At 45.6% G+C, this 13,199-nt stretch overlaps 1 protein-coding gene across 10 annotated transcripts in view; it reads right to left on the reverse strand.

The window, feature by feature from the left end:
- Positions 1-2,740: 2,740 nt before the first annotated feature.
- The window catches only part of BICRA (BRD4 interacting chromatin remodeling complex associated protein), a 1,420,469-nt gene continuing 1,410,010 nt past the window's right edge, over positions 2,741-13,199 (reverse strand). For all 10 annotated transcript variants that reach the window (XM_069644334.1, XM_069644339.1, XM_069644332.1 and 7 more), the window contains one exon: positions 2,741-9,080. In XM_069644334.1, the coding sequence (XP_069500435.1) occupies positions 7,885-9,080 (1,196 nt within the window). In that variant the 3' untranslated portion in view covers positions 2,741-7,884. The remainder of the gene's footprint in view (positions 9,081-13,199) is intronic.

The raw sequence follows: 13,199 nt of genomic DNA on the forward strand, positions 1-13,199 counted from the left end.
AGTGTTCTGGCAGGCTAGGGCTTTCTGTCGACGGCGGGAACTGTCCCAGCCTACTTTCCGGCGCTTTCAGCGTTTCTTTGGCCTTGTGCGTGTTTTTCGGCGTGTCACTTGACGTCTGTCTCTGGCCGTCCTTAAAAGATATACGCGCAAGGCTTTCGGCGGTCATTCTGCCCGCCGAGGGATCGCTCGCCGTCGCGCTAGGTACCGTCGAGTCTTTACTGGCAACGTGCGCGCTAGGTACCGTCGAGTCTTTACTGGCAACGTGCGCGCTAGGTACCGTCGAGTCTTTACTGGCAACGTGCGCACTCTTACGAGGCGCGTCGCCACCTGAGGGTTTGGGGTTAGCGCCCTTATTTCCAGAGTGCCTGGTCGCCTGTCGCGGGAGTGGTGGCGGGGAGGGCTGTCGACCCTTGCGGTCGGCGGTAGACGCCGGTGGGCCCGGCGCCTCCGTTGGCGCTCTGGCTGCCTTCGTCTTCGACGAATGCGTGCCGTCGGGTATGTGTTTTTGAGGTTTCTTGTGTGCGTCCTTGTCCCCGGGGTGTTCATCCCCATAAGCTGGGCGTGAGCCGGGCTTGTCGGGCCGGTGACGAAAGAAGAGGAGCGCGAACGCTCCCTCGAGAGGTCTACAACCTCCGTTACGGAGGCCGTGTAATCACTGTCCTCGTCACATTCGGCGGCGGCGGCAGCGGGCGAGGAATCTGACCTAGACATGGCGTAGGCCGCCCACCTTTTAACCCTACGGTCCTTTATCGTTTTGAGCTTAAGTAACTTACAGGCCGCACAGCCGTCGTCCTTGTGATCGAGGGGCAAGCAACGGTTGCACCGTTTGTGCTTGTCCTTCCAGGTATATTTGCCTTTGCAAAGTGGGCAAAACCTAAAGGGCGTCCTCTCCATAGCTGAGGGCAAGAAGTGTGATTACGACCTCGAAAGAGAGGGAGGGGAAAGAGAAAGGCATTCTCGGAGAGAAAAGAAAGACCACACAACCCCACTCTCCCTACTGTGTAAGGCCGGCGAGGCCAGGCCACGTATTCGGCGACGCCGAAGGAACTCCTCCGCTCGTCCTTCCGTCGAAGATCTTGCTCGGCGGAGAAACAGCTTGCAGCTTCGTCGAGGGAGGGATCTATATGTTAGATATTAATAATAATAAACGACCAAGGGTCGAAGAAATGATTTCGCAATGTCTCTCGAGGAGCTCCGCATAGAGGCGACCAATAACTGGGCGGAAAAAAACAATCTGAGGGACCTCGACGTGTGAGGGATTGTGGGTACAACGCACGTCACTATAGGGATAGTGTTACAGACACGCCTTGTCGACGTCCCCTTTTCGACTACGAAAAACAAAATGCAATACTCCGCAGTGACCACTGGATGTCGGACTATACACAGCATGTGAATCTAAGCAGATTAACAAACATCAGAAATATTTTTTCAAACAACTTGGAGCAAGCTCACCTAATATCAAAGAGAGGCAACGCTATCTCCCATTAAACAAAAACTATTTCCGTGCCTGGTGATCTTCATTCAAAAGATGCAAAACAGCATCACGGCTGCAACAGTTCAAAACCCTCGCCGGAGCTGATCGCGGATCAGGAATGGCAACTGCAGATTAACAGGTGTGCCAAGTTGCATACAAGCATCAACTATATCAGTCTATTGTGGCTGTGGATTGTTAGGGATGGAGTCTTGCCACAACTGACAGACCCAAGGTACACAGTTTTATGAACAGGCCCATTTGTTTGAGGAAAAAGCAAATGAGGGAATGCACTCTTGGTTTGTATGTTCTGTTCCCAGGGATTCAAATGTCCAAAGCAGATGTTGAGATTTTCTAGGTTATCCAATAAATGAGCAACCCAAGGCAGGATGAATATCAAGCCGGTCAGATAGAGCCTGCGGACGCAGGTTCGAATCCCGGCAGGGCCAAACTCAGCCTTTCATCCTTCCGAGGTCGATAAATGAGCACCACACACTGTGGGTAAGCAGCGCCCAGATGCCTGAGTGTTTGTAGCGCTATATAAATGCAAAAAGAAAAAGAAAAAAAAACAGGGCATTGCTAAAGTGTCCCTATGTCCAGAGGCAGAGAAACATTACTGAGGTGGTGAGGTAGGAGGACTATTGGTGGCAGCAATAGGGTGGAGCATACATGCTGTATATGGCTGGGTCTCCAAATAAAACTGTTTTCTTCTCTAAGAGATATACTGGCCCACTGTCACGTGGCAAGGATATTCCTACAAGACTAAAGGAAGGAGGACTGGACTAGTGACTAAAAATCACATTGTTACAAGTTACCATACTAAGTACCTGTTACAATACCTAACTTTGCTACCTTATGGGTGTTTATACAACATTTTGGCTTTATCACAATAGCATCTGCCCTCTTGGTTTCCTGTCAATTTAGGTTTTTGTCCCTCAATAGGTAAACCATTCAATTTGTCCATCATCATCTTAACTCAGAAATCCAGATTTGTATGTGTGATGTTATTTTGATGTTCTGTTAACTTTGGGTGTCTAAATTAGTTTGCCAACAGGTTATGTAACCTCTTGGTCTGTAGATTGTGAACTACCTTCTCTGTATTCTCAATCTTCAAGGCTTTTACCTGAAAAGCAAAATTCAACATGACCATTGTAGACCAGACCAATGTGATAGTGGAGAAAGACTGCTTTACGCTTCTGGGAGACATACATTGGTGCACTGAAAACATGGATGAAATAGCACAGGAGAGGAGAAATAAAGCAGGTACACTTTTTTTTTTTAAAAAGGAGCAATTTAATTTACACTGAAGTACTAAATGTACATAATTCTTTAAAAAAATCATTGTACACAATAAATACAGTACAAAATTATTTCATAGTACTATATTTTGTTTTTCGGACTGTAATCGCGTTTACTGATACCAGCGGTGGGGTAGAAGAGATGAAAGAAAACTCTTACATGTTATGTGTGCGGGTATGCACGCACTTGGGCCGGAGGAGGGAAGAGGTACAGGATCTACGGGATAAGATCATCTATCCAGAAACCTTTCTGATGGACATTTCCTACACAACTTCTGAAGACAAGGCAGCACATGTGGGGATGAAAATGAGGTGTGCAAAAAGGTCGAGTTCTCAGAAAATAAGCAGCACATTCATGAACCCCTGAAATGTAAACGAAAACATGCAAAAGTAAAAATAAAAATGTTATGGTCACTTGATTTAATTTTTTAAATATACCGGACATTAAATAAAAATCTGTGTTAACTTATTACATACACCCTTACCACGTGTGATAAAACAGTGTTTAGATTTTGTGAATGGATGTAAGATTGAAGCCACATCCTACCAATGAGGGTCATATTTACTTGAGATCCAGCCCTCCCTTTACCCATAACCCTCAGTTACTTTGTGTAAAGTTATTTGGTTGTTTACCAACGGAGAAATCTTAGGTCTTATTGCTGTTCGCCCCACAACATGGCCTGACAGCTAAAGGTCTACCCAAGCACAGGTACTTACTCACAAACTATGCTGCCTCATAACCACTGCTTGTGTACTCTGGTCTCTCGTTATATTTGGAATTCACTGCTACCTAGTTCAGTTTTATATTCACCTAACAGATGTGTGCAATCATCATTTTTAAAATTGGTGACTATACACCATCCCACTGCTGTTGTTCCTCCCAGGGGCTTTGCTTTTGCCTTCTGATGGACTGGCTCATATTCCATCAAATTTATATCATGGCTCTGCTGGGTTTCAGACCTTTCTAGGCTTACCGTTCTGTCTGAAGACAAATCAGAATTTCAGAGATTTTAGGAAACTGGCTTGCAAGATAAATGAACAATGCAAAGCACCAGATTTTCCTAACTTGAATATTACAAAACGATAACAAAAAGATGAATCAGAGAAAGCTACCTTTGTACGTATTTATACAAATCGGTCTGCATATTCATTAGGCATCCCTTGATTGAGAGCAGGGATTGGTCACAGTAGGACATTTAAGCCTTTCCACTGTGCAAGGCATCACCAAGTAGGCTGCCATGTCATTCGTTAACCACAATATACAGCACTGATCTTTTTGATGTGACTGCGTTCCTTTTTTATAAAGAAAAAAAGGAGTCAAGACTACATGGCTAAGAATACTTTCTGCTCCATAATAATCTGCCAGGTTTAAATAACACAAATGTGACAGCGGTTTACGCATTTACAATACGGACATTTGCCCTCTTTCACCAAGACCAAAGATGAGTGATACCCTACTCATCTGTAAACTGAGTACTTCATGGTACCAACCTAAAAATTGGAATATTATGGAAAACTCCAGGACAAAATCAGCCAATTTGTGGCAGTAATATACGCCACCATTACAGCCTGTTGCAGATTAGCATAGGGAGAGAGCACGAGAGATGGGGAACTGACATCCCAAGTAAAGAAAAAACAAAACTGAATTGTACAGTGGCTGAGTAAAATAAAATGATACAATATGAACCATGTGATACGGACATTTACAAAAATAAACATTTATAGTAACACTGTTGGGATAGAACGTTTCGCCTTTGACGTGCAAGGGTACTTATTTTCCCAATTTACGAAATCTTTTACCAAGTGCTGTAAGGCAGGCACTCTGCTGTAAACCGAGCAGCCCGATATTTATGTTTTTTTTAAATGTGCATCGTGTAAGCACATTAAAGGGGTTTGTCATAACAGCAAAAGGAACGATAGGGTTGGACATTCTAAACTCTTCAATTGTAGTTTTCCCAGCAAGCTAGGAAGTGCGTTATTCTGGTGCTGCCAGGACACCTTTAGATTCCAGGATTCCAAACTTTAATCTAGCTGATTAGCACTTTGTAAATGTGCCATCTAAATTATAAATGTGTGGTTGTCTTGTCAACTTTGTATGTCTCCTCCATAATATCAAAGACATCAATATTCCACTGAGGACTAGCACAGCAGTCCTCAATTTACATAGTATTAACTGAAGGGGAGAGCAATTTGGAAATGCAAGAAGGAGCAGCGAGATGGAGCGATCAAAGAATCAACATAGGAATCAAGGGGATTGCAGTTCAGTAGATTGTGACAGAGATCGATGCTAGGACTAGTGATCTAGATTTACAGTAGGGTGTAGAGGAATTCAAAGTGCAACGAAGATCTACAAGGATCAATAGAAGGGTAATCGAGGAATCTAAAGCTTGATCAAGGAATGTAGTAGCGGGTGAATAAGGGCTTAAGAGGTCCACTAGCCATCATGATCTATGGAGGCAGGTAAAGATGAGTGACAGAAGAATCAACGGACAGGCAGTAGTTGTGTGCAGAGAAAAACAAATGTGAAGGGGCAAAGGCAAGCCTATTTCACAATAGTTCCCGTTCTGAGAAATAAGTCCAGATAATCAGCTTCCACATATTCCCACTACAAAACAGAGGTACACAATCTGTGGGCTATTGAAATGTGTGATTGGGTAATAGAGCTGACATTTTAGTAGCTCATCAGATTGCTGGATAGACATATTGGTGTGTTTATTCAGATATTTGCCAGGACAGCAGACTGTGCAGTTCACGTGGATGACATCTTACATATGCCAGAGGAATGCTTACATCAATGCATTTCAAGGGATGAGAGTTCAAACATCTCTTGCTTCTCACAACTTCCTTTCCTGCATTAAACACTGGTGCCCTGGCTGTCTCTCCCAGAAACCTTAACTGCTTTAAACTGACAGATCACCTATTGAATATAGATTTCTAAATTGCATTCACATTCTATTTTTGATTGCTAAAATCACTTTATTCATGTCTCCGGGAGGAGAATTCTAAAAATAGATTTAGCCCTCATTTTGTTCCTCTTTCACCCACTAGCAGTACACATCAAAAAGGAGTTTCACCAACCCAGAGGATTTCAGCTTGAAAACACAGTCCTCTGCTAAATATGGCGGGTGTATGTAGTTTGGTTGCCGAGATCCAACAAACTGCTGGCTACACTAGAAACCATGTTTTAAAAAGGTAACCGTAACACCTGCGAGTGTTTCATTCCTTGCCCTTAACTGGCACATCTTTTAATCGCTTTTGTTTAAAGACATGGTGTCAGTCAATTTGTGCAAGCCCAATTTGTGAGGCAAAGGTGTAGTAAAAATATCAAACATGGTCTTCAAGGGTGGGTATTGCTGTGTCTCTATGACCTTTCTCATATCTGCCAATCCAATAAAGATTTCACCTCTGCAAGTGTTTTTCCTTGATCCAGTACGTGTGCCTATCAACCAAAAGTAATATTCAGTTTGCATCAGTCAAGGGTCGATTTTTGTTTAGTTTCCCTGTAACCACTAGATTTTATAGGTGTTTAGCCTGCCCACCAGGGTGAAGAGCTTTTCAATTGATGCCATTTTGGTGCAAAGAGATTCGATTAGCAGACAGATTTGTTTTTACTGGCATCTTCCTCTTGAATGCTGTGCTATTTAGCTGCCATCTTGGAAACCCTCCGAAGCATTGCAGACTAATTCCTGCCCAACCCACTTCACACCACGTTTTCTACTGGACCAGTAATTCTGCACTGTGGTAATATACAATGCCTATTGTGCAAAATCTGAATGCTGTGCAAAAACAAATTTTCAATTCACATACAAAACCTGCAGAAGCCTGAACTTTCCAGCCAAAAAACAAAAAGCCTTGAATTTGCGGCTGCAGAGCAAACACAAGGAACTTGAACTGAAGGAAACACATCGAAAACCATACTTTCAGTACAAAATGTGCTCAAAATGTTTTGACAGTTAAGTGCACAGAATTAGAACAATAGGCAAACAATGCTGGACCTGACCTACAATGTCGTAGGGTGATGGGAGCATATATTTAATTGAAGGTCATAGAGGAATTCCCAAACTCAGAGCAATTTGGTTTCAACATGCAAAGAAATTAATCTTTTTGCAAAATAGGCAAGGTGCTCTTGTGCTTTCTGAGAAATGTCAGTACTACTGATACAGTCCCTTGAACTTGGATCTCTCACATCTACAGGAGAGTGCTGTCTTTCAAAACAAAGAAAGACAAGATGTCAAGGTTGGCTACTGAAAGCGAAAAAGAGTGTAGTCAATCATTTTTTAATAATCAACTACCCTCGCCTTTAACATATTTAACATATTTGTCCGCTTCATCCAGATTCATCTCCCTGTCCTTCGATTACCTGGATACCAGACATGGCCTTGAATCTCTGATCACCACAAAACTTCACCGACCTAATTTACTTGCAACGCCTCCACACCCACAACCTCCAAAGACAAACAAAATGTCTCAATTGTAAACATTGTTTAAAAAAAATAATTAATTGCCATTTCGTGTCTTGTGTTAGCATGGACAGAACCCAATATTTGCTGGGCCAAGAAAGGTCTCAGAATCCCCAAGCTCTCTGATTTGAATAACTTATATTTTCCATTTTAAAATAATAATAATACAATGGTACACTCTACCCAGGTCAAACCATCCTCCTCCTCCTCTATCCTTTTACTGCAGAGTCCTCTTCCGTTTGTTGACTTTGACATGATCAGTCCATATTGGGAGCAGGAAAAAAGGACAGGCTATGACTGGGGCAAAAGGACAGGCCACCAATTAAAAGGTCATTATTACAGAATCTATACAAAAAAATAAAATAAAAAAAGAAAACGTCCACCATTTGGTCTTTCCTCTTCAGCCATTTCACTCTCTCTTTGGGGACAGACATGGAAAAGCTGAGGCAGCGAGGACATGAGACTGGCGCGGAGACGAGGCTCTGGCATTTGCCTTCCCCCTTGACCATGACACCCGGAAGCATGTGGCCATGGTGACATGACCAGCCAAGGTGAACACCCATTGCCCACATTGGCTCTTCGCGGTCTTCGGATCGTTTCTCGTCCGTTACATAGGCCTTTTCGTTTCTCCACTAGTTGAAGTCAAGTTTCTCTGTTATCTGTTTAACGTCCTGGCACTGAGGCTGCCATTGTGACTGGGTGCAAGATAAGAGTCTGTGCGGTGGACAGGGGAGGAAAAGGGTGAGGAGGAGGAGTTGTAGGAAGAAGGCGTCCGGACGGTTGGGCCTCCGGTCTGAGGTTGCTGGAGGTTCAGAATGCTATCAATGGCACTCTGTAGGTGTTCGTTCAGGGTATCGTCCTGTGGGCTATCGCTAGAGAAGCTGGCATTGTCCACATCAAAAGAGTCTGATTTCCTGCGCTTCGCTGGCGGTAATGGAACCTCCCAGGTGAGCTCATGGGCAGGGGCATGGTCTGGGGGTTCCTGTTTTATCATCCGATTACAGCAATCATCCTGAACCTCAGCAAGTTCCTTCATAAGGCCACTGGAAGAATCACCAGGTTTAGCGGCAGGACTACACTGCATTGCAAGGGTCCGGGATTCAGCTCTGTTAAAAAATCTAATCCTGGAGACCTCTTCCGCTCTACTTTTCTCTGCCAAAAGATTGGGGCTTCCATGGGAAGTGATGACACTTCTTGATCCGTCCTCTTGCTTGATTAACAGAGTGGTAGGAGGCCGCACAGGAGCCCTTGGGAAGGATTCAGATACCTTTTCTGTGACAAATGCATCTACGTTCTCACGATATGTTTTTCGAAGTGGCAGGCGACAATAGGGTGCAGTGGGCTTCTTTTCGATGGGAGCTGGGGTGCTATGATCAAGGCTTCCGTTCATCTGCCCAGCAGTTGCAGTTCCCACTTGCAGAGGACAGGCAGCAATGGTGGTGGTGGCTGAAGATGGCTGGCTGACAGTACGGATAACTGTACAGACAGGTGGTGTTGGCTGGTGTATAGGGTCTAAAGCAGTGTTATGGACCACCTTACTGAGTCCGGCCTCTTGTTTGATCTTGAGCTTAAGGCCAATTCGGCTTCGGGCTTCATATGTTTTTATGGGAGGCCTGTTCCTAGACGGCATAGCATCCTCGTCTGCATCCATGGAGGGTGAGGATTTGGCCCAAGTAACCGAAGGTGATCCACCACCATGTTTGATAACCAGCTTGGTTGGGTTTATCTGTGTAGCAGACTGCAGGGGCGGAGACTTTAAGTGTTCAGTAAGGGGCACAGAGTTTGAAGCAGACTGAGGGGTGAGCGGGGAGGCAAAGTTCAGAGATCGGGAAGATGAAGAAACATACTCATCTGCAAAAGAAAAGAAAAAAAGATTTTATTTTAAACACAGTAGAAGACCAAGACAGAGTGACACAGTGTGCCAAGTGCCCATAAAGGATTCTGATCCTTGGAGGATACTGATACACATTTATTGACAAGTGATGTATAAAACTGATGCACCCTGTCACTCAAACCTCGAGAACCTGTAATATTTCCCTGTACAAGAAAGTCAAATGGTCATTCAATGTTCAATTTATATACGGAGTACTATGAATTCCGAGTCATGCCCAAATCAGCAGCTTAATCATTGCGGGCCCCTGGGTGAAAGGGAACATTGGTCTTGGTGTCTATTCAATCCTTAGCCCCTTATCCGGACACATTAATCTTTGTTTAAGGAAACATAAGCTTGCATACCCATTTAACTAATTGAATCACTCCACAAGAGATTGAATTCACTACTCATGACCAAGATAATAATGATAGAAAAATGAGTTTATGTTTACTAGCACACAGATTCCCTCTTGCAACATCAACTCAAAATATGATCTGTGTGTGGGGATCTGTAATGCTGTCCAAGATGGCAGAGGCTGAAGTGTCTTAGCAGCCTGTGCTGACAGTGTTGTGCAGAGATGCCGATTTTTTAAAGAGGACATACCCACATTTTAATTGGTTTTACCTTTTCTGTTTAGTGCCACAACATTGGTAATGAGAGCAGGACAGGGGAACCGAGCAATGTCCACAGGCCTGAACAGCAGTGCTGTCTCCTGAGCTAAGGGCAGGTCAGGATAACTTTGCAGGAGCATAAAGATGCTCAAGTACAAGGAGGTAGAGGCAATGACAAATTGGAAAAAAAAACATTGTTGATGGGACAAGGAGTTAGAAAACGAGAATGTGAGAGGATCTTTGAAAACAACCCCACCCCTTTTGGTATGAACTGAAGTCTGATCCACAGATGGATCAGGAGTTGCCCTTATGATTGGAGAGTGTGGAGGATATTTCCCTTAAGCCCTGTGGTCCTTATTCCCGACTTTGTAAGCAGTTGTGTAGCAGAGCAGCACAGGCCTGCAGGAGGTGGAGTGGGGTGGTTGTTAGGTACAGCATACAGTTTTCACAAATATCCACACTATACATTTATAAAACTACAATCTTTATACAGGGAAATGCAAGAGATAAATATCTACACTTCCAGCTAACTAAACTTTGTATAATGTGCCATTGTGTATCAGGTAAGTAAGCAAAACCATTCCAATAAGAGATATTATAGTTCTGTAAAGTCTTCCTAAAAGGAAAAATGTAGTACCATGTAAGCTACACACTTTTCCTATCTAGGTCCGAACAAGAGAACAAGGGGACCAGTTATGCAGATTTCAGCAATCTTTGGCGGTAATAATTGGCCTTCTGCAAAAGTGTCCCCAAAGGAGCAATTTCCATAGTTCTGGGGAAGTTCAAGGCACAGAAGACCTTTTGTGATAAGGAGGGAGCCCAGGGATGAAGAAAGGAAGAAATGACTCACCAGCAGCACCAGGGAGTCAGGAGAACAATACAACCGATCAGAAAAAGCAATCCTGCAGAAGGTGGATGGCGGTTTCCAGAAGCAGTCGCTGTGCAGGAGGGACCCCAAGACCCTTGGAAATTCTAACTTGATTCAGTGATTCCCAGTTATGAGGGTCAGAGTAGATGAAAGGCAACAAGGCAGTAGTCAGTATTGCAGGCTTCCACTGCAACCTACCTGTCATCCTCAGGCACAGGATTCAGCACCGGAGGCTGGTGTCTGCTTCAGAATATCCCAAGATCCCAAGGAAGAACTATTGTTGAAGAAAAAGGACCGTAAGGGAAGGAACAAGTAACTTACCTGTAACTGTTGTTCTCCAGCATGGGTCTGGCATGGATTCACATGCTCATTAATATTCCCCGTCGTCAGGCTGGGAATCCTCGGTAAAAGAAAAAACTGTCAGTTTTGTTTCTAAACTGCCTTTCTCCTATAAATCAATCACTGAGCTCTGGGTCATACTGCCACCAGCCAATGACTGCCCTATACCTAAGCCCCTCCTCTGGCAGCCATCTTCAGATTTGGAAGCACGTAAAGTGGCAGTACGACAAAGAGCAGAGCGGCAGAGGAGCAGGCGGGAGGGTTTGCATGTGGATCCATGTCAGACCCATGCTGGAGAACAACAGTTACATGTAAGTAACTCGTTCCTTCTCCAGCATGGGGTCTGGTATGGATTCAGATGCTCATGAATAATGAATACATAGCAGTACACACATGCACAACCACGGGAGGTGGCAAGGCTCAACAGAAGCAATCTCTTACCCCCCTCACCAGGCTCACCTTCAAGCGAACAGGTTGCGCAGCACTGTGTGGCCGACTCTGGACTCCTCCCTGGAATCCCTTTCGATGCAGTAGAATCTCATGAAGGGGTGCATCGACCTCCACGTAGCAGCCCTGCAGATGGTCCAGCAGGGGCACACCAGACAGGAACGCCGTCGTAGCAGCGATCGCTCTGGTAGAATAGGCTCTCCGACGGCCGCTCACTTGTTGGTTTGCCAGCCGGTGACAGTGAGTGATAGAGCGGAGAGCCACCTGGAAATGGAAGCCTTGGACAGGGCCTTCCCATGGTTCACAGGACCAAAGTTCACAAAAAGCTGAGAAGTTTTCCGGAAACTCTTTGTGGGGGCCACATAAAACTTCAGCGCTCTAGCTACATCCAGTGAGTCAAAAGTCCTCTCAGCCGGCAACAAAGGTGTTGGAAAAACACAGGACCAAGGGCTCGTTTAGATGAAAGTCCGACGGCACCTTGGGCATGAATGAGGGGTGTGTACGCAGCGCCACCTCGTCTCGTGGAAAGTCAATTAAGGTGGCTTACAGGATAGGGCCTGGATCTCACCCGTTCGTCGTGCAGAGGTGATGGCCACGAGAAAAGCTTCTTCCACAACAGAAACTTGAGTGGAACAGAGTGCATAGGCTCGAATGGGGCTCCCATGAGCCTAGTAAGTACCACATTGAGCTCCCACGCCAGGACCGTAGCCTTCACAGGCAGGAACGAGCAGAATAGTCCCTTGATGAATTCCTGGACAAACCGGTGCGACCACAATGAGGGTCATCCGGGGGATCTGGTGTAGCGGGAGATAGCCGCCAGATGAACCTTGATGGAGGCGTGAGCCAACCCCGATTTAAGCAACAGCAAATATGGAAGTACTTAAGGGGCCGTGACACTCAGAGGGTCGATCTTCTGGGATCGGCACCAAATTGCGAATCTCTTCCATTTGAGTCCGTAGCATTTCAAAGTAGATGACGACCTGGCCTTGGCGAGTATCTCCTTGCAGTCCGCTGGAAGATAGTAACCCCCGAATTCTAATGCTGCAGGTGCCAGGCCTTCAGGTTCAGAGATCCTGGGTCGTGGTCCAGAACTGCACCTCCCTCCCTCGCGTGAAGATCTGGAAGCCGTCATACTGAGAAGGTCAGGGTACCAGATCTGCCTAGGCCATGCTGGTGTGATGAGGATCATCCTGCACCGGCTGTTTTGATTGATGACTAAGAAGCAACAGCAACAGAGGCAATACATACGGACACCGGTCGTCCCAAGAGAATGTGAATGCGTCCCCCATGTTCCCCGGCTGGGGAAACCTGCTGGCGAACCTCTGGCACTTGGTGCTGATCGATCTGGGGATTGCCACATTTGTTGAACAGGTTGTCCACTTGTTGCTGCTGAAGCTCCCACTCGTGGCAAGAGCATAGCTCCCTGCTGAGAGAGTCAGCGACAGTGTTCTTTATTCTTGCCAGGTGGAATGGAATGAGGAACATCCCTTGAAGCGATGGGCCAGTGCCACAAGTCCTGCGCCTACCTGGAGAGAGCCAGGGATCTGGTGCCCCCCTGCCTCCGGATGTAAAACATTGTGGTGGTATTGTCCATGAAGACCCTCACCACTTCGCCCTTGAAAGACGGCAGAAATGACTTGAGGGCTCAAAACACCGCCCGTAGTTCCAGTACATTCATGTGTAGCATCTTCTCTTCCGGCAGCCACAGGCCTCTGGCGTGAAGACGTCCGTTGTGGGCTTCCCATCCTTCCAGAGACGCATCCGTCGTGACCGTCACTTGGTACGGGGGGGCTCTGGAAATCCATGCCTCTGGCGACATTGGAGCGTATGCC

The sequence above is a fragment of the Ambystoma mexicanum genome, chromosome 2p (genome assembly GCF_040938575.1).
Source record: "Ambystoma mexicanum isolate Mex_15411 chromosome 2p, UKY_AmexF1_1, whole genome shotgun sequence".
NCBI classification, from domain to species: Eukaryota; Metazoa; Chordata; class Amphibia; order Caudata; family Ambystomatidae; genus Ambystoma; species Ambystoma mexicanum.